Here is a 22,199-nt window from a genome sequence, read left to right as displayed (position 1 = left end):
GCCCATAGACATAACATATGTCCTCCATGGACAAAACATATTTGGAGTTTTTGTTTTGGTTATCTGCGGTTTCTTCCCTGCTTAAAATTGCTATCCTTTTGGTTATCACTTAGGTTAGGCTACTGCCGCTTTCCGTAAGCGTTGTTCAAATTGGTTAAATAAGACGAATAAGGGATTTTCGGAAGAGACATCTCTGGGTCCGTGGTTCGTGGATCCAGTGGAATTTCTTCGCGACTCAACCGCTTTTCCTTTGTGGCAGATTTTGCGTGACTTTCCAGCTCTGAGTTACCTTCATTTGGCAGAACTAATTTACCTCAATAGGCACATTTTGGCTCTTTGGCTACTGAGCACGCTCTAGAGCCAAGCTCTATTCCAGAAAACACGAAGGTGCGGAAAAATAAGGTTAGAAAAGAAAATGGGAGCCATCAGGAAGAGAGAGAAAAATAAGCGAAAAGAACGATATTGTATAGATTCGTACAGTAGCGCGAAAGAAGATCAACACTTCTTTGATCTTCTTACAAAGTCAACACTTTGTAAAGTGAAAAAAATTTTTTTGCGTCTGGTACATTTTTTCCCGGGAAGTACATTTTTAGACCTATGTCTAGTACAATTCAAAAAATCAATATCGCAACACTGCTCCAGTCTCATTAAGCAGATACTGCTAGCCTGTATACTGATCTTTGCTCATTTTGTACAGGCTTAACATAAAAAAAACATAGGCTACAAAGTCAACACAACAGCATAGCCTAGGCAGAAGCAGCTTACTAAGCCCAGTACAAAAAAATAGTTAAGTTCAAACAGCTCAACAGTTGTAATTAATTATCGATCTACATCGAAAGACTGCACAGTCTGCAACAGAGTCAAAAGCAAAAAGAAAAGCACATCTTGGCTTACTTAAAGAGAAGTAAAAATTTTAAATCATGAGCAATGTTCTTATTGCTCTTCAGCCGAAAATATAGGAATAATAGGATTTTAGCCAAAATATAGGCATTTTATAGGAGTCCATTAGAATATAGGAATTTATTGGAAAATATAGGCGAGTCCGAACGCTGTTTTATGGATGGTGCAACAATTCTCCACATTATTGGAGGGGGGGCAAATGCCCCCTCCCCCCCAAAAAACAACGCCCCTGGCAGCAAGTTTGTAGTCACTTTTTATAACAGGTTTGGTGGGTAGTAGAATTATGAGCTATAGGGGGTAAAAAGAGGAACACCCATCTAAGGGACACATATGTCAGTCTAAAACTTTGCAATTTACAGGAACTGGACAATCAATCTCAAGTGCAAAGGAATAGATTGATGAAAGAAACAGGATATGTCCAATTTAAAAACGAATCAATTAAAAATAAAATGTTGTGGCACATGAAATATGCAACAAAACCTATTGTAAACAGGTAAATGCCTCTTTTTTCACAAAACTGACAAGCCTAAATGGCTTTTAGCTGCCAAGCAGGTTGTTTGCTACTCATTTGCCACATAAGCAATCACAAAAAGTCAAATTGGCCATGTATTACTGCTGCAATAATTCTAGGAGTCTGGGAGGAAGGAACAAGCAGAAATGTGCACATGCTTACGTTATAAAGCTAAGATTATGCAAGAAATATGTCTGATATTTGACAGGGTGTCTAGGAACACATAAGAGCTGAACACGGAAGACAAGTGAAATCTTGCAGAAACGGTATGTCTTCTGATGGGCTGAATGAAACGAGTTATTGCTTACAAACAAGCTGTTGAGAGTGCTGAACCAACCCTCAAGCCTAAGAATCTGTCAACAACAAGGCAAATGTCCAAGTGAGACAGTTTGACAGCATTCTGGACCAGCTTTGAGGCTGTTCTTGAAGTCCTCAAAGAGCTAATACAACAGAACAAGAACAAGATAATAAAAGAAAAAGTCCTGCTTTTGCATTGTCACTTTACCTGTTTTGATTTTATTCTGATGCTTATGTTCATATGCCAAGTCATGTTTAAGACAATGATTCTTGCAGATAAGCTTCAGACTAAGCAGCTTGATCTGGCAATTACAAACATTAAACTTAGAGCAACATGCGACACCTTATATGCTCTTGTCCAAGACTGATCAGATAGATAGGAAAATCAAGGTATCAAAAGCAGCAGTGGAATAAAGTTGGTTCACTAATCAAAGACAAGACAAGTTTGGGCCATGGAGCTTTGTAGGGGTATAAAGTTATTGTTGTCCATTTATTTTGGTGTTCAATTACTGAACTGAACAACTTCAACATCTTAGGCATCCACCAGCTTGTTACTCAGTGGCAATTTCAAATGCTGGAGCCAAGCTGCTGGATGACTAGAAATTGTTATATGCTAAGGAACTCTGCAGAGTCCTCAGAGCCTTTGTGAATAGCTTGGACAATACAATTCATGATAACTCCACTTTTCTGGAACCAGCATACTGAAGTCTACTCAGCGAAATGTAGATCAGCTGTGAAAGCCTTTTTGTCAGATGTTCCTCTCACAAAAATGCTCCAAAGAAATACCTAGATCCTATGGGACTCATGATATAGCCATTTGCCAGGACCAAGGTCAAAAGCTATGCAGTAATTAATTGTAACAACTTTCAGACCCTTTTCTGTAAAATTTATGCATTTAAATCAATGTTTCCAAATCTTTGGTCAATTTACCAGTGAATTGCAATAGCATTATCAACACTAGCCATGGCAAAAAGAAGTTTCAGCAAAATGAAACTGATATGACATGTTTACGTACAACAATGGAAAATGACTGTTTCAATCACCTCATCATAATGTGCTTTGAGACTGCCAAAGCAATATGTTTAACTTTTTAATTGAAGTTTTGCAGTTGTATTTTCTTCATTCTGTATTTAATCCATACATTTTTAATTGAAATTGTAATGTCTAACTTCTGAGTTTTTTTTTATAGATTATTCATATTATTGATTTTTTTTCTCTTGCGTTAGGCTTCTCCTTTTTCCACTAGATCACCGACTAGTTGTACACATGTTTCTTACAAGAAATTGAACTAAGCAGTTATTCTTCTTCAAGCTCCATGATTCTTTGGGCTGAACTGTGCTCTCAATTTTTCTATTTGAAAAATAGACTGTTGTATTGTGACTTTGATGCAAGCATATTCATTGTGTGGTATAGAAAAGAGTTCATTTTGAAAATTTGGATAAACATATTGTCTTTTCACTGGTTTCAATTTGCTTCTCAACATTTTCTAAAAGTTTAAACTTAATATCTTTAGTTGTTCCTGATATTTTGCAGACATGTCCTTTTGTAAATCTGTGTAAACAAAGTGTCTTTTGATTTGGTACAGTACCCCATTTAATATTCTTTGAAAATTTCCTTCTTGGAAGTTTCAGCTTAGTACCTTAAGTCCTAGCAGAGATAAAGCAAATAGCTAAATTTGACAACCTGGATGGATTTGTCTTTTGATTTAGTTCAACATTCCTTTCAACATTATCTTAAATTTTTAACTTACTACCCTTTACTATTCCCAATGTTGCAGAAATGCCCTTTTGAAAACCTGGATGCATATATTATCTTTTAATTTAATTCAGTATCCCCCTAAACATTCTTAAAAAAATTCAACTTAATGCCATTGGCCATTCGTGGAGAATTTGATATAGCACAATATACAAAACAACAAAAAAAAAGATCATCAAGCGAATCAACTACAGCATAGAGAACAACCAAATTTTGCATACAAAATATAAATTACACTTACTCAATACATTTTACAATAGATAAAATACACTTTAACAAAATACCACAAAAAAACCATGGTTTGGATGAAGGAGATTTTTGAATTCATTTTCTTTTTAATAATGACAATAAGAGGATCTGTAGCACCATATTTTGAAGCTACTGTGAAATTTCTGGCCCAAGGTGGGAGACAAACGAGGTTCTTACAATAGCCTGCTTGTAATAATAAGGATTACAAGCTCCCTTCTTCCCTTCCAACAGAATTGGCCAAAAGGGAGATAAAAAAAAAAAAAAAAAAAATACAGGTCACAGATTTATCTTTCAATCATGATTATTTCCCATGGGTTGAGAGTGTTTTTGTCAGTATTATTAATGAGGAAAAACCTTTACTAATAGTTTGCATATATATATATATATATATATATATATATATATATATATATATATATATATATATATATATATATATATATATATATATATATATATATATATATATATAGAAGTCTCAGATGCCCTAGCGTCTTACCAAATGGGTTGAGGGCTTGGGTAACCAACAAAGCTCTATTGTCAGTAACCTATTTATTGAATATTTGCATCAGCAAAAGACTATATCAGGTAATAGACCAACCGACCCAATATAAGAATAACCAGATGCCATCCCTACTAGATTTAACAATTACTAACAACCCAGGGTTGTTAGTGAACACTGAGTACCCCCCTTCCATTGGTGCCAGCAACCACATCTGCATCTGCCATGACTTGCTGCTTAGTCAACAAACAAACAATTGTACTAAATGAACTTAGGAGACAATACAGGCAGTAGAATGGGACCAAGTGATTATTCAAAGAGACATTGAGCTAGCCTGGCTAAATTTTATGAACAATCTGCTCCAAGCTGACAGGACATGCACATCAAGTTCATTCACGAAGGCACCAAAACACTGCCACACCAGAACCAACCTATTAAAAGGCTATGAACCCTTATAAGATAAGAAATGCAAATGCACACACCACTGGGATCAATTTGCAAAAGCAAGGAATAGATTGAGGCAACTGACTAGGCACTTCATAGCTGACTATGAAGATAACTTGGCATTGAACATCAAAGACAACCCAAAGAGGTTCTTGAGGTATGTATCTGCTAAAGATAAGAGTACACTAGCTATTCCATTCCAGTTCAGCCCTAAAGGAAAAAAAGCTGGAAGATCCAGAGGACATTGCAAATTTACTGAACAAAACATCTACACCCAGCTTCTCAGTGGTCCCCCCTGACAAGCCACCATGTCCTGCCCCACAGTGGTCAAACACCCAATCACAAATTTACATCACAATGGACAAAATTAAGAAAAGGCTGAGTAAACTAGACCCAAAAAAGCTACAGGCCCAGAAAGTATACATACCAGGCTCCTTAAAGAACTTGCAGATATAGTAGCTGAGCTGCTCCATAAACTATTCAAACTCTCTCTTTGGACCAGTAGCCTACCAGCAGATTGGTAGACAGCCATAATTAAACTAATATTCAAGAAAAAAAATCTAGAACCCAGCCTGAGAATTATCAACCCATTAGCCTGACCTTGGTTAAGGCTAAACTTATTGAAGGGACAGTCAATGATGCAATCATAGTGCATTTTGCCAAGAATAGCCTTCATTTTGGTGATCAGCATGGCTTCAGGTAAGGCATGTCTATTGAAACAAATCTAATACTAGCTTATGAACCTATAACTGATCCACTGGAGCAGGTTTTCCAGTTGATGTGTTACTACTGGATCAAGCTAAGGGATTTAATGTCTCATCACTACCTGGTGATCAAGCTGTAAGTATATCAAATAGACAATGATGCTGCCCAGTGGATCTACAGCTTCCTATCACATATAATCCAGATTGTTGCTGTATATGATAAAAGAGGTGACCCCATCTACTCCACACCAGTTCATGTTAAGAGTAGTGTCCCACAAGGGACCAAACTAGGCCCAACACTGTTTAATCTCTATGCAAATGATGCTCCCAAGGTGGTGAAGAATGGTTTAGAACTGTATGCAGGCAATTCCAAACTCTTTGGCCAAGGAGCCTCAACAGAAATTTATTTTTCCCTACAAGAATATCTCAACAACCTCTGTCTGTGGGCAACAATCTGGATGCCCAAGTTCAACCCATGCAAACACAAAGTCCTACATCTTGGTCCAAACAACCCACCAAGACAATTCACCAGCCAAGCATTATCACGAAGCTTTACACAGCCCTTGTTCATCCCCACCTTGAGTTTGGCATGTTGGTAGCCAACCTGCACTTTACATTTGACATGGAGGTACTTGAGAAGGTCCAGTGTAGAGCAACCAAGCTCTCTTTTGCCAAACAAAAAATCTCCTACAAGCAACAATTAGAAAAGCCTGATCTAACAAACTATAGAAGGAGAGGAGATGTCATCCTCACATTTAAGATGATGACCAGTGACACCATTAAGCCCATTTTTGATCACAGTGAACATACCAGAACATGAGGAAATCCCATAAAAAGGCACAAAAAATTTAGCAGAAAGTGTGAGGAGTCAACTTCTTCACAAATTCCATAGTTCTACTGTGGAATTCACTCAGCAAATCTATAGTGTTGGTCAGATCATTTGACAGATTAATGATTGATGTAGACTGTGATTGGAGCAGCAAATCATTGAAGATGCAGTAGGACAAATTAGTATCATCCAGCAGGGTCTATTAGGTACTCTATACCCCCTTAAGCCCTTGAAATTGCCTGGCTGGCAAAACATCTTGTGACACCCAACAATGAAACTAAACTGTCCTGTATATATGTAAATAGTGATAATCCTCTCATGAACTGTGACATGAATATCAAGTTGACATTACCTGGTGACAACTACAGGCTCTTAAACCTTAATCACTAGAAGATACAATTTAAGATACTTTAATCTAATAACAAACACAATATAAAATGTGCAAGTAAAAAATGGTTAAACAATACATTATTACTAGCAAAAGTCTATAGGTATTATGAGCTTTTTCTGCAAAATGCTGAATAAGAGCCAAATAAGTCAATTTGAGATTTGACACAATTGGAAGGCCAATATAAGTAATAAAGCCAGAAGTGGTACAAAACTGATTACCAAATGATCAATTCACTTTTACTATCATTAAGTGAAAGATCAATTTTATGACACACAATGGATAGTCAAGAATTTTTTTCCTTAATTCAAGAAAAAAACCTACTGGGATTCAGGATATCATCACCAAATTATTAACATTATTCAAATAATGTAAAATCAGTTCCACAAAATACAACCTGCCATGGTTCAAAAGATTATCATTGTAGCCTATAAAGAGGGGAGCTAATACATCTCTGCCTAATACCTTTACCAACAAGAATCAACACTACAAGCCTATTAGTTGGATTAGATGACCTAAGAGACTTTATGTTTATTTTTAACTTACAGCACAGATCTGCGAGCAGTAGCCTATAACCATAGGCCTAAAAAGACCACATTGATGAATATTAAAAAGCAACTGTGCATATATTCTGGATTCAAAAGCTTGGTAAAATTCTAGTTAATTGACTTCTTGCCATCTCGGAAAGGGTTAAGGTTAGGAAAATGAAACTTTCAGGGATGGGTCTACAGGCTAAAGTATGTCCCAGGAAGGTATTTTAAAACATCCACCTCCCCTCCTTCTCCCTCTAGAGGGCCCTAAAATTTGCCTACATGACAGGTCTATACCTATTGAAATTTGACAAAACAACATTTTACCTTAATTTTCAGTTACTAGTTGCTTTTTATCTACCTTTAGTTCTGAAAATACAATTCCTGTTATTTGAGCAAAATTTTGAGCCATATCAATGTTTTTTTTTAATTTAGGAAATGTATTTGCATATCTTTAAAACCTTATAAAATGGAATTGAGCAAATTTACGAGGCTGAAAACAATTTTGTTGTACTTCAATTAAGCAGAAGATCTATTTTGAAAGGTTTCACTTTTATAACACACATATTTTTAAAGGTCATCAAAGGTCAGGGCCCTCTAGATGGAGGAGTGGAGGTAGTTGCTTCAAAATACCTTCCCGGGACATACTTTAGTCTGTAGATTCATTCCTGAAAGTTTCATTTTCCTAACCTAAACCCTTACTGAGATAGCAAGAAGTCAATTAACTAGAATTTTACCAAAAACTCTCTTAACATCATGAGCAACCAATATAAGCCTTTCCCTCTTTTCATCATAATCAATCAGTTGGTGTGCAAGGAGTAGCTTAAATGCACATGCTCTCAACTTCAACCTGCAATAAAGGCAAACTGAGTATCAGGAGCAGAAGAGAAACCACAGATGTCATTGATTATAAGCATCTACATTAATCTAAACATAACTGGGGTAACAGTAATAGAGGTACAAGGTATATTGCTTCTCTACCATTAAATCAAGGCCTATTTGAACAAAAGCATGATATAAAACAAAATGCATGTAAAATATACAATTTAGGCTATATGTTTGCATATTAGGGGAAGTATGTTAAAGTAAAGTGAGGTGCTTATAGAAATGACATAAGTAGCCAAGCCTATGTAGCAAAGACTTACTTTAGAAAATTTTTAAAAGCTTCTTTCAGCATATTATAGTAATTCCTTTTAAGTGGGTCTAGTGATGGACTGATACTAGTAATTAGTTTAGAAGAGTTTGTAAAGGAGTCTAAAGATACCCTCCAAGCCTACATTTCTGAAAATTTTGTTATCGCAAATTAACTAAGCTCCCAGATAAAATTTAGTACTTTACCATAAAGTCTTATCATAAAAAACCTTCTTTAAATGATCCTAGAGCCACTTTATGCTTAGGTTTCAAGTTTAACGCATTTTCGAAATTTAAAATTTTTGCGCTAAAAGTAAAAATTGATAGCTGACTAGGGATTTCATTTTTAATTAGTCATTTAGGATTTCTTTTTCTTAGCACATAAATTGAAGTTTCGGTCAAATGCACTTCCTTTCTGCTGAAATAGGTAATTTCTAAGGTTAATGTTCGTTTATTTGACTACTTTGCATGGTAGAAGATGAACAGGAAATTCGAAATTAAAAACAACAACATCCAATTCCACCATAAGCGAGATAATGTTTATGCAAGATTAAGTCCAAAGGGAATAATTATCCCAGAGGACAATCAAATTAATTAGCCTACCTAGGTCTCATACTTGACTAAAAACTTAATTTTCACATCACAAACCCATTAAAAATTATAGAAAAATAAGAATAGCCTAGTATAGAGACTATTGTCCACACCCTGGGGTTGTAGGCTAATGAGAAAACCTTAATCCAATTCTATACTAAATCATGTATAAAAACCAACATTGATTATTGGCTCATTTTTATGGTGATTATGCCATGAACCTGATGCAAAAATTTGAAAAAATACGAAATGATGTAGCCTAGACTGATCAATTTCATGTTTAGTTTTTAAAAAACCAACAAGTAGGCTACAAAGTTTCTGCTTACTGAGAGTAGATTATCAACTATAAATGAAAGACAAAGATTTCTTTTGATAAATTATCTGGCAAAATTAAAGCCAATTGCTCACATATGCTGCACAACTGGTTAAGAAACCCATCCAGGCATAGAGGCATTGCAAATAAATATGCCAGCCTACCCAGACAAACCTAACCAGCCAAATTCTGGTAAAATTCTAGTTTAGTGACTTTTGGCTATCTTGGAAAGGGGTTAGGTTAGGAAAATGAAACTTTCATGGTTGGCTCTAAAGGCTAAAGTATCTCCTGAGAAGGTATTTTGAAGGGTAAATTTATAGCAAACAGTATTACTGGCTTTTGTATAAAGTGAATATGCCACTTGATGCCTTTTTTTATGCCCTTTACAAATATAATAATTGCTTCAACCAGAAATTCAGATTTAAGCACTTTTTGACCTCTTAAAAATGACCTAAATATGGGATATAAAAAAGGCTAAGAAAATTGGTCTCAAACCTTAAATACTTTATAACATTGATCTCATACTTTTACTTTATAACATTGATCTCATACTTACTTTTTCATTATAGATCCATTTTTTTTTTTTAATATTATATAATCCACAAGCACTGATTTTCCAATATTAATTTAGATAAATTAATTTTTCCAATGTTATGATGTTTTCTTCTTCCTTGACATTGAATTTTAAATAAAAGCATGTGTTTTTGGTCAAAAATATTAAAGCTGGCTGTTATGAACTCCAGTTATACTGTTTGCTATAAATTTAACTGTATTAAATACAGCAAGGGTTAGTTTACATATTTAATATATGCTATGCTTTACCCCTGCCCCCCTGATGTGCAAATATATAGCCCAAATTTGTTTCTAAACTATTACAGATTTGTGATTTCAAATATCCTATGATTTTGTAAAAAACGACCAAAAATGCATGCTTTAATTGAAATTTTGGCAACAAGGAAGAAGAAAATGCCATAACATTGATAAAATTTATTTATCCAATTTAATCATGGAAAATCAGTGCTTGTGGATAATATAACATAAAAGAATGGATTTATAATGAAATGGTAAGTTTGAGTCCAATGTTTAAGCTTTTTTTATACCCCATATTTAGGTCATTCTTATAGGTTAAAAAGTGCTTAAATTTGAATTTCCAGTAGAAGCAATTATTATATTTATAAAGAACATAAAAAAGGCACCAAGTGGTATATTCACTTTATATGAACGCCAGAAATACTGTTTGCTATAGTTTTACCTTTTGAAGTACCTGCCTCCACTCCCTTTCCCTCTAAAGGGTCCTGACCTTTGATGACCTTTACAAATATGTGTGTTATAGGCTAAAAGTGAAACCTTGCAAAATAGATCTTCTGCTTGAATGAAGGACAACAAAATTGTTTTGAGCTTCACAACTTTGCTCAGCCCCAATTTATCAGGTTTTAAAGATATAAAAATACATTTCCTAAATTTAGAAAAACATTGATATGGCTCAGAATTCTACTTGAATAACACAGATTACATTTTGAGAACTAAAGGCAGAGGAAAAACAACTGGTAACTGATAACTATGGTAAAATGTTGTTTTGTCAAAATTTCAATGTCATATAGGCAAATTTCAGGGCCCTCTAGAGAGAGAAGGGGTGGAGGTGGTCACTTCAAAATACCTTCCTGGGATATACTTTAGATCCATCCCTGAAATTTTCATTTTCTTAACCTAACGCCTTTCCAAGATAGCCAAAAGTCACTAAACTAGAATTTTACAGACCAGGACACCAGAACGCAAATGACGACCAGGACACAGGGAATATAAATGACAACTGCAACATTCAAAGAGAAATTACAGACTGGGACACCAGGACACAAATGACAACTGGGACGCAGGGAAACAACTACAACAGGGATGCCGGGGGCACAGGGGGATATATAAATGACGATGGGGACACAGGGAATGTTTGATTAGCAATCACCATCAACAAGGTTCAAGGGCAATCATTAGAATAATGAGGTATAGATCTGAATACAGATTGTGTTTCCCATGGACAATTATATGTTGCATGTTCAAGAGTTGGTAAACCTGACAATCTATTTATATGCACAGACAATGGGACAGCCAAGAATGTTGTATATTCGCAAGTTTTACATAGTTAAAAAATATATTTATATCTATCTATATTCACAGGTGGGACACAGGGACACAACTACAATGGCGCGTAACTAATATGGCGTGTAACAACTTACGCGTGCGGAGGGGCCTGGGGGGACGCAAAGCGCCCCCACCAACTAGATGTTGGGGTGGTGTGAAGCGCCACCCCAACATCTAGTTATATATAAAAACCATCTCCAAATTTTTGTTGATAGGTCCATAAAGAATGAGAAGGTGGTAAGTAGAGCTTTTTTTCCACCCCTTAATATTGCAATGGGTGAGAGAATGTATGATAATGTGTCTATAATGTCTGTGAAGTTAAATGCCATAATTTTGATTGCTAAATTAGAAAATATTATTGTCTATTCTGAATCTTTGTCAAGCCAAGAATTGTTGTTTTCAGATTCTTAGTATAAGTGGGATATAGACACATTTCATTGTCTTAGCATTATTAATAATCTTGCTTCAAGAGGCATAAGGACTTAGCCACTCAGGTATAACTAGTAACCATCAGGCAGATGAAATTGTAAAAAAAAAAAAAATTAAATATTGACAGCCAAGTAGGAGACCAATCCCCATTAGAGACATATACTGCTGGAGATTATCAGAGGTATTTTTAAATAAAAATAATCCAATTTTATTGCCCTTCCCCAATAAGGACTTTTCTGAGATTTATCATAGAATTTGGCCTGGTTGAAATAGGCTAAATTTTTAGGCAGTTTCATATCAGCTCCCCAATTCAAGTGGCTCAGTTCCCTCTTCCCCTCTTTGCAGGTATTGTAATATATAAATTGAAACAACTGACCACTGCCTATTTGAATGTAATGTGCTGATATCTGCATAGTATATCCTGCAATGTAAACTGTTAAAGGGCTTTAAACACCACACAATCTCACTATCAGCCAAGAGTCTATCTGACTATACTGGCACACAGAACTGAGAACTCAATGTTTATCTTCTTATATTTCAACTTCTAGAATCAAAAGATTTACTGAAAAAAATCTGAGCAGATTCAAGATAAATAAGAAGCAATCAATTCACTAGCTCTGTTCACCTCATAGAGTGAATCAAAAGGAAAAGCACTGAATAGTCTCAATTAAAAAGCCTTTGTTTGTTGAAACAGAAGGAGAAGATAGGTCAAGCTAACTAACTGCTAGCCTACCATTGAAAATTATATTTTGATACCTCAGATGGACATTTAATGTGACAAAATGCTCCTTGTTTTTTTTTATTGTATCACTAAGACAATTTACAGACTGCAACTTATAGATTGCTTTCTTTACCTTTAATTGCATTGGCCAGCAATAGGGCCTATTAGATGGCATCGGGATCCTATAGAGGATCTATAGAGGATTTTTTTTTGCAAAATTAGCAGAGAATGAAAACAAAATCTGGGCCAGTAAAACTAAATAACATCGATAAGTACAAAGAAATAGGTATCTGTTCCCATGCCCTGGAAGAAACATGTTGTAAAAACAATTGTAAAAGAAATCTTAAACTGATACTCAGAAATATGCTGATCTTATGTTAGGGTAAAAGACCTGTGAAAAATTAAGTAAAATACTTAAGATTATTGGCCTAACATTAACATCTTGTTACCAAAGAGTAATTGAAAAGAATTGTATGTGTCTTTAGTTAGCTAGAACTCCTAAGTACATGCATATGGCTATTATTAATCTTATTCAAGGTCAAATGCTTTTAACGATTAATTGATTGACCTTTTTTCACCAACATCTTTAGAGAACATTAATTATCCTATTTTGATATGTCTGTCAATTTTCCTTTGATTCCAAAAGTACAACTTTCATCACTTAACTTTTATTATTTATAGCACAAATATTTAATTCAATTTTCTTCTTCAAACACCAGGATAAAACTGCCCAGTCATGACATATTTTTAAATAATTGATATTCAGTAAAGAAGCTGAAGAAATCTGATGCACAGAAGTTACTGACCTACAAGAAATTGCTGAGTTACTCAACAAGCAATTTGCATCAGTGTTTACCAATGAACCAATACAGATTGCCAAACCCTATGGCACCTATCCAGGTCTTTCAAGGGTCCATACAAAGTAACTTGAAATGCTAGATGTTAACAAGTCCACGGGGTCAGATAACATTCATCCAAGGCTCCTAAAAAACTGGCTAGTGAGATCTGAACTCTGCCATGTCAAATATTTCAGAAATCCTCAAGTCAAAGACTCTGCCCTTGGATTGGAAGAGCTCTCACATTGCACCAATATTCAAGAAAGGTGACAGGATAAGTGCAGAGAATTATTATCTAATCAGCTTAACCTAAGCTGTAGCAAAAACCCTGGAATATATTGTGAACACCAAATTTTTACACTTCTTCTGCCCAACAATATACTGTCACTGGACCTGCATGACTTCCCTCTGGGAAAGGCAGTGGAGACCAACCTGCTTTAAAAATACAGTATCATAACTGACCTTCTGGAGAAGGGATTACCTGTTGACCTTATTTTGCTTGACATCACCAAAGCATTCAACAAGGTGTCCCACAGACACCTTATGGCCAAATTGTCAGCAGTTTGCATCCACACTGATGTAGTAGAATGGACGATGAATTTCCTGAAAGACTAAAAGCAGCAGGTCCAACTTTTCACCAATAACAGTGATAAAGTATTCCCCAGACCATGTGATGTTGTCAGTCAAGTTCCTCAGGGTACGCTCCTAGGCCCCACCCTCTGCCTCATATATATAAATGATATGACAAAGGAAGCCACAAATAACATCATACTTTACATCAATGACTCCAAGCTTTTTGGCACAGCTGTTCAACAAAGCCTGCAATAAAACCTACAGAGAATCCAGAAGTTGACCAGTGAATGGCTGCTTGGGTTCAACATCAATAAACGCAGTGTTCTCCATTTCAGCAATAACAATCCTCACCACCAGTATGATCAAAGGTCACAGTCTGATGTTCAATTACAGATCTGTCATGAAGAACAAGACTTGGGAGTACTTGTTAATAAACAACTGAAGTTCTCTGGGCATTGGCAACAAGCAACCAGCTTCTCCTGAAAGGAGCTATCACCAGCTTCTCCTGTACAGTCTTCCTGAGGCTTTATGAGGCTATTGTTAGGCTGTTCTTGGATTTTGGAACATGTCTGACCTCCCCCTTCTATAAGCATGATACCAAAATAACTGAAGGAATTCAAAGACATGCCACCAAATTCATTACATGTCTACAAAATATGCTGTTTGATAAGAAACTGGAGCACGTGAAACTACCAACTATGTCTTCAGACATTCCAGATGCTGACCTACAAATATAACTGTCAACCAAACAACACCCTCCTCATGAAACATACAGGTCAGCAGAACACTAGAGGACACTCACAGAAGCTAGCAAAGAGTGAAGACCAAAATACACCAAAACTTTTATTTACCAAGCATATTTCTAACAACTAGAACAACCTTCAAGACAAAATTGCAACTGCACCCACTACTGCCTCCTTCAAGTTAAGACTTGATAGAGAATAGAACAACAAGCCATGGAAACATAAGTGGGAATGTTCATTGCCCTCAGCTGCCAATTAATGCAACATCACTGGGCCCATAAGTGACATTCCAAATTACCATCATTGACACAGAGCAGAACAGATTGAGTTTGGACCTTGATTTTGTTCCATATTGCAAATTAAGGTTGTTTTAAGTTATGACAAACAACTTATCTAGAGGTTTCCTGCCAGGTGAGAGATGGTTAGATCAGTTTGATTGCACCCCTTGGGAAGAGGAGGATAGATAATTAAATTAGAAATATGCAATCTAGTGATTGCAAGTTGAAGATATTTCAACTTCCCCTCAATCAAGTGGGTTGATGGTTTTGGTCTTGAAGCTTCTAGTAATGGAGATTTGCCATTTGTCTTGTTTATCTGATAACTTCCTTCATAAAATGGTTGGCAAGGCATCATGGAAGCCAGAATCCTTCCTCATTTGATTGTGTAATCTTGAGCAATCCAACTTCCCTCATCAGAAATGAATTCCCTTATCCATTTGGCGACAGTAACCACTCTAGTCACCCTTCCTGTGTTGTCCTTAAATAGTTTTCTGCAACCTTATCTTCATCCTCAAACTTTTATAGACTATCAAGCAATACAGAAGGAACTAGCCTCTGTAAATTGACAGAACTAATCATTTCTGATATCGACACACTATGGACAAATGTTAAGGAAGGCCTCCTGTGTCATTTACCAAAAAATGCTGAAAACAACTTCCAATGTTCATAAAGGATATAAGGAAAATAATCAACACAAAAGCCTAGAAAAAGGTACAAAAAGAATAAAGCAGCAAAATTGGCAGAGTTATGTGAAGGCTCGAAACTTTGGCTCCAACATAATTAGGAAACTGTAATCTGAACATGAGGAGAAGCTTGCCACAGATATCAAGGCAAACTCCAAATCCTTTTGGAAACATGTTTCTGCTAAAAATCCTAACCATCACACTATTCCTGAACTCAAACATAACAGCATAATCCAATCATCACCATTAGACAAGGCTGACGTGTTGAATACCCAGTTTGCCTCTGCTTTCACCATTAAATCTTGTCCAACTATCCCTGCAACACCATCAGATCTAATACCTAATCCAGTACCTGAATTGTCAGTTACTGAAGAACTGGTCTTAACTAGCCTTGATAAACTTGATGTTAACAAATCCAAAGGACAAAATGGGAATTCACCCAAGGCTTCTCAAGGTGTGCTGAAATGTTCTCAGTACTCCCTTGTGCAGGCTCTTCCAGCTGTCCCTACAAAAAGAAAAACAACCATTAGATTGAAAAACATCCTATAGCACACCAATCTACAAAAGAGGCCCCAAAGATCATGCAGAAAATGGTCATCACATCAGCATCACTTCCGCAGTTGTAAAGATGCTCAAGAGATTTGTCAACAGGGCTCTAATTCAGCAGTCTGAAGCTAACAACATACTCACCACCACCCAACATGGCTTCAGATCTTTAAGATCCATTGATACTAACCTAATGCAGACATATGAGTATGTCACATCATTGTTGGATAAAGATTCCCCTGTTGACATGGTGCTCTTGGACCTCTCAAAAGCATTTGAAAGGATTTGTCATGAATTCTTCAATGCCAAAATAAAAGCAGCAGCTGTTGATGATGTTATTGTGCAGTGGATATATTTTCAGAGATGGTTTCTTTTCAGAAAGAACACAAGTTCTAAGAGTTTATGACTCAAGGTGTCTCTTATTTTTCCTTGTCTACAACTGTTTTAAAGCAGTGTCCCCCTGGGGACAATTTTTGGACAAAGTCTCTTCAACTTCTATATAAATGATGTACCCAACCTCTCTTGAACCTCCTCACTTGTTTATGCTGATGATTGAAAACTAATTGGTAAAGCAGCTACGCCCACTGACCTGCAATTTATACAAATGGACCTTGACATTCTTGGGAATTGGGCTGATACATGGCTCCTCTCTTTCAATGCTGATAAATGCCATGTAATCCGCTTCAGCAATCACAATCCAAGATTTAAGCCATTTCTTCAGCCAGCAAGTAACACACTTTCAGAATCAACTCTCTGAAGATGCAGTGGCTGCTGATTTGATAGGTGCATTCAAGCGAAATCTCAAACAAAGAATGGCTACAATAGAAGTTCCTGTACAACTAGGAAGCTGTTGAGTCCTCAATCCAAATGTAGCTAGTAACTTCATCAAAGAACATTGAAAAGTCATCATGGAGCATTACAAGGATGGAAAATCCTTAGATTCACTCCAAGCTGTGATTTAGGGTAATTAAACCAATGCCAAACGGTAAATACAACATGATTATGACACCTGAACTAGTTTACTCAGTGGGGTCAATTGAAAGAAATTAAGGGAGGGGGTAAAATGTGTTTATCAGATTCTAGGAGGAAGGTAATCTTGTCATCTTCCAATGAAAATATCTAAATATTTATATTTTTAGAATCTAGAGGGGTGGGGGTAGAAATCTGGGGGAGAGAAAATATATCCCTCCCTAATTGAGGCCACTGAGTTTGATAGCCATGTTTTGTGTAAGAAAATCTACTCCCTTCCCAAAATGCCCCTGTGTTTAAATATGAAAATTCATTGCTGAACTAAATTTATAAGCAGTATAGCCTACTTATTCTCTATTTAATTAAAAAAATATTTTCATGTATTTCTTAATGACTATTTGCAGGTTTATTACACTTGAGGCAGAAAAAAGAGAGGGAGTGGCAAAATATCTAAATCCATCCTATGCTAAAAAGTATACTGGTGCTCCTGTTTTTATATATTATAAACATGGTTCCAGAAGCTACAAGAATGATTTCAATGTAGCAACCTAATAAAGAGCAAAATATAACTCATATTAACTAAAAGTTTAAAAGCACAGTTTGAAAAAAAAATGTCCAATGAGAAGAAATAGTAATTTTTAACATATTCAGGAATGGTAACTATTATTTTAATGAATCTTAATAGTAAATTGCTAATACAAAAGCAAATTTATAGGAATCTTGGACAAGATCCTAAAATCCCTTTGAAATGATGCTTGATTTAAATGAAAAGTACATTGTTGGAGTTGATATGGTTAAAACCCCTGTGTAGCTGAATTACAGCCCCCCACATCAAACAAGAAAAATCACGCCTAGCATAGACAGCACTGATATCTCTTTTTTTTCTCCTAGGTTTAAAAGGCATTACACTGAAACTGCTGGGGGAATATGCAAAAATATAATGCAAACACACAAAATCCATAAAATTTTATATAAATCTGGCTATAGGCTTATAAATGGCCTCTTTAGGGTAGACTTGGGGATAGTTATTACAGCAGTGGTGATTACATTTGGAAGGAACATTGAATTAATTTTGCTCATTTAGTTCATTTTTGAATAGCTGCTTCTCTGTCATTAAAGGCTATTCAAACTGAATTTACATTTTTGTTCCAAAGTATAAAAACTTAAATTGGTATAATTAAAAGCATGAGTGTGAAATATCTACTCAGCATTTGGTTTAGGGTTTAATGGTAGATCAAGTTTTTATCTTAGTTCTACTAACAAAAAATTAAGTAACAAGGTGTCACTTTAAGGAATCAAAATGGAATTTGTGATGGTACCCACTTGTGTATTTTGAAAAAGCATAAAAAGGCACATTGATTGATGTGTTCATCTTTCACCTGGCATGGTAGGCTGATAAATTTACTGGGAAAGAAAAATGAAAAGTTGAAAATTTCCCTGTTTGGGTAAAAGTCATGATTTACTATTTAAGTTAAATGATTATGGTAACTGAAGATTGTAGACTACAGGCTGGGATAAATTTCTGGCAAAGGTCTATTATATTAGAGAAATCAGACAGGATGAAAAAAAGAATTGATATCAACTACCAATAGTTCCAATAGATTTGCTGTTCAGTGTTGTTACCAAATAGATAATTACTGCCATAACAATTACATCCTAGCCCCTATCCAAAGGCTTTTTTAAACTTCTGCATATATACTATAGGTATGTTTCTGGCCCTATTAGAAGGGGGGCAGGATTTCAATTTGTAGCAAAATTGTATATGAGGGGCTTTTGCTTGTATTGGAAAGTGGTTGAATTAGGTAAATGAAACTTCTAGGGATTCATTAAGAGCCTCAATGATCCCCAGGAAGGTCCACATTTTCTGTCTCAAAAGGTGATGATCTTAGACAATTCTTGTGTTGTGAGAGTGAAACCTTGAAAAATAGATCTACAGCTCAAATAAGGCATAGGAAGGTTTTTTGAGTCTCATAGCTTTGCTGAATCCTGACATATCAGGTGTTAAAAATTATAAATCTATTTCTTAAATTTGGGAAGAAAGTCTTGTTACAGCCAAAAAAAAAGTTACTGAAATAATGGAATGGCATTTTCAAAAACTAGAGTCACTGACAAGAGGGTAAAAGCCTGAAACTAATGTTGAAGCGTTTTGTAAAAATTTGGATAGATATATGCATGTCAAAAGTGCAATCTATCAATCCCTAGAAATACAGAACGGGGAGAAAGAGCAATTTTACAAACTAGCATTCAGGGGTATAGTTCCATTATTTTTATTAGGGGGCAACTACCCCCCCCCCCATATTTTCTTAATTTTCCAGGCCTACAGTGAATTTGCAAGCTCTGTCAGATTAATGGAAAGTATATATTTAAGTACTACTGCTGCAAGGGACTGAGGGTCCTCAGTCCTTATTAGGTTGTAACTGCTAATTTCATCAAGATAAGAAAATCAACAGCAGATAGCATAAGCACATTGATATGAAAACGGGAAATAATAGTTGATTGTTTTCTAGGATTAACATAGCAAGCAAAGACTTATGAATTGTTCTTTGATAGCAAAGTATTCATTTTTGCTTTTGTGTATTATGAAAAAAAACTGTAGATCAGAAAATACAAGGTTCATTTAAGTAGAAGATAATAGATTGCTCCACATAAAAAAACGCCTTTTATTTGGTGCTAGAAAATAGGACAGTTAGGAGGGCGGGGAAAACTGATTTTTTTGGAGAAAATTTGTTTCTAACCTGATACTTGAACTTACTAAGTCAAATTTGAAAGATAACAAATCTTCAGTAAAAAAAGAGGAATAGAAAATTCCCTTGTAAAAAATTGACCCCCCTCCCCTTGAACCCTCCACACTAGCAATGCAGCCATACTAGCAAACTAGAAAGTCATCCAAAGCTCGATTTTCTACCAAATTTTTGAACTTTCTATGCTTGATTTGATAGGAAGCATCTAGTTCAGGAAAAAAATAGTACTAAACAGGAAAATTGGATTTTCTGTTAATTTTAGCACTGGGGAGATTTTAGGCTGTATCCTGAAAGACGATTTGGATGAATGTTTTGATACAAGAAATATTTTCATTTAAATTTTGCAAGATTCAACTTTTTTTTGTATAATTTTTCTATTATATATGCACATGGGGATAAAATTACCCCTTTAGTTATAAAAAAGAACGTTTACAAAAGTTTATTGCATCCTCAGAGTAATTAAATAAATTCAGCTAATAAATCATCATTAATTGTAGGTGAAAATGTTTGAAGAGATTCTTATTGAACCAGTGGGACCTGCATTTCTAAAATACTGGAAACATTACAATTGTACTGGCACATTAGATGAAAAATTTTCTAGCTTGACAATCTCTCAAAAACCTGACGAATCAGATGAAATAGATGAACTGGAAGATGAAGAAGATCTTTCTTACTTGCATAGCTTAGATCCAAAAGAATGGAAGGTAGGTTATTTAGTATCCACATGCTTTATTAAGGTGCCATTATATTATTTAGGACCTGGTAGTAGTGTCCCCACTCACAAAATTAAAAATTTGCATGTTTATGGTAAAAAACCTCTTACTAGTCCCTATGAGAAGGAGTAAATTATATTTTATGATATCCAAATTCTAATTCAGTATTAGAATATATAAGGGCAGAGTAGGGCAGGGGGAGGCGCTTCTTGCCTTTAGGCACTTTTTTTCCAAGTCATAATGTTGTCTTGCGAAGGATTTCTATCAGCTGAGCTGCTGGAATGTGTGAAATTCTACAAGGTTGCAGGTCCAGCACCAAGTCATGCATGTACAAGGGAGAAATCAATTCACCATAAGATTATTTCTTTAGTTCATTTATATATTACAGTATGTATATGACCAGTTTTCTGTTCACCTTAATCTATTTGAGAGCTTCAAGGTCATTTACACTTATGGCGGCTTTTCATATGATAATTCAATTAAGCCCCCATTGTACTTCTTGGCAAAAGAGTCATGAAACGGATATCAGCACTGGCAGTAGGGACTGTAAACTCTAATTCTGTATTTTTGTTTTTTATTTACCTAATTAAGCCTACAGTTATCAAAGAAAGCTGTGTCATTACCAGGACATTCTACTTTTTATAATTTAAACTCTTTGTAGATCTATTGGGTATACCTTTCATTGTGATCTTGAATAGAGAATAAATTAGCTCCACAATACTTGCTACAGTAAAAACAAAAGTGACAACTCATTTAAAAGTCATTCATTATCTCCTTCAAAATAGCTCTTCCCAAAATGGAGAAGGGGGATCTTGTTCTGAACCTTTCCCCACAAAATATGAGAAATATTTCCTTGTTAGTAATTATTGGTAAAAATACACATATACAAATGAGCTATCTATAGTTGATCATATGTAGTTACAGTTTTAACTTTTAGTAAAAGTGTTAGAAAGTCTCTTGAGCTCTATGTCACAAGAAAAACGTTTTACTTTAGAAGGGCTCAGGATGCTGGAAGTCATAACGTCGGTATCTGCTTAAAAAATTACCAAAAAGGAAACAACAGAAAATCGGGAAAACAAATAAAACTTTGGATTGCGCTCATTTAAGCCTCCTCCCTCTCGATGGACCTGAGCATGGAGAAGGGAATAGCAGGCTTGCAGCCTCTGCCACAGACACAAAGGCAAGCTATTGGATCATTTGATACAGGTTTTTTTTATTGATTCTTATGAAAAAATTAATATTCGGATGTAACAGTCGTTAGGCGATTTCCACTTCTCATGGGGGTTTCACGTAGTTATAAATTATCTTTGAAGAGTATATTGCCCAACAGCTGACAACATATATAACTCAAGCATTTAGAGGCAGCACATGGAACGATGCTCATTCTGCCTAAGGTAGCCAAGTCATGCTGGGTCTTGGAAGCACGGTTAATTATTGAAAAATGTGCTAAATCTAAAGGAAATGATATGAAAATTCCTAAAGGAATTATTTTGAGACTGCCTATTTTGAAACACTCACTTTGCTCAGAAACAAAGACGTCTGTTAACAAAATGTCGGAAGAGAGGTGGAATATTTAACAAATTATTAATCATTTTCCCTGGCCTGAGTCAAAAATATTGTAACAATTCAACTTTAGTCCTAGTAGCAATGGTCAAATTAAAGTCATCAGTAAAGCATGGTAGTGTTG

General features: G+C 35.5%; 2 protein-coding genes across 2 annotated transcripts in view; one reads left to right on the top strand and one right to left on the bottom strand.

Moving 5' to 3' along the window:
* LOC136025026 (FAST kinase domain-containing protein 1, mitochondrial-like) overlaps positions 1–8,555 on the bottom strand; it is a 37,128-nt gene extending 28,573 nt beyond the window's left edge. Inside the window, exon 1 of the mRNA XM_065700666.1 lies at positions 8,448–8,555. Within this exon, the coding sequence (XP_065556738.1) occupies positions 8,448–8,450 (3 nt within the window). The 5' untranslated portion in view covers positions 8,451–8,555. The remainder of the gene's footprint in view (positions 1–8,447) is intronic.
* A 52-nt stretch (positions 8,556–8,607) lies between these two features.
* Positions 8,608–22,199, top strand: part of LOC136025024 (dnaJ homolog subfamily C member 2-like) — a 40,366-nt gene continuing 26,774 nt past the window's right edge. Inside the window, exons 1-2 of the mRNA XM_065700663.1 lie at positions 8,608–8,667; positions 20,297–20,503. Of these exons, the coding sequence (XP_065556735.1) occupies positions 20,303–20,503 (201 nt within the window). The 5' untranslated portion in view covers positions 8,608–8,667; positions 20,297–20,302. The remainder of the gene's footprint in view (positions 8,668–20,296; positions 20,504–22,199) is intronic.

Source organism: Artemia franciscana, chromosome 3, assembly GCF_032884065.1.
Source record: "Artemia franciscana chromosome 3, ASM3288406v1, whole genome shotgun sequence".
In the NCBI taxonomy this organism is placed as follows: Eukaryota; Metazoa; Arthropoda; class Branchiopoda; order Anostraca; family Artemiidae; genus Artemia; species Artemia franciscana.
The sequence above is the reverse complement of the archived record's forward strand: the minus strand, read 5'-3'. Positions and strand labels throughout refer to the sequence as shown.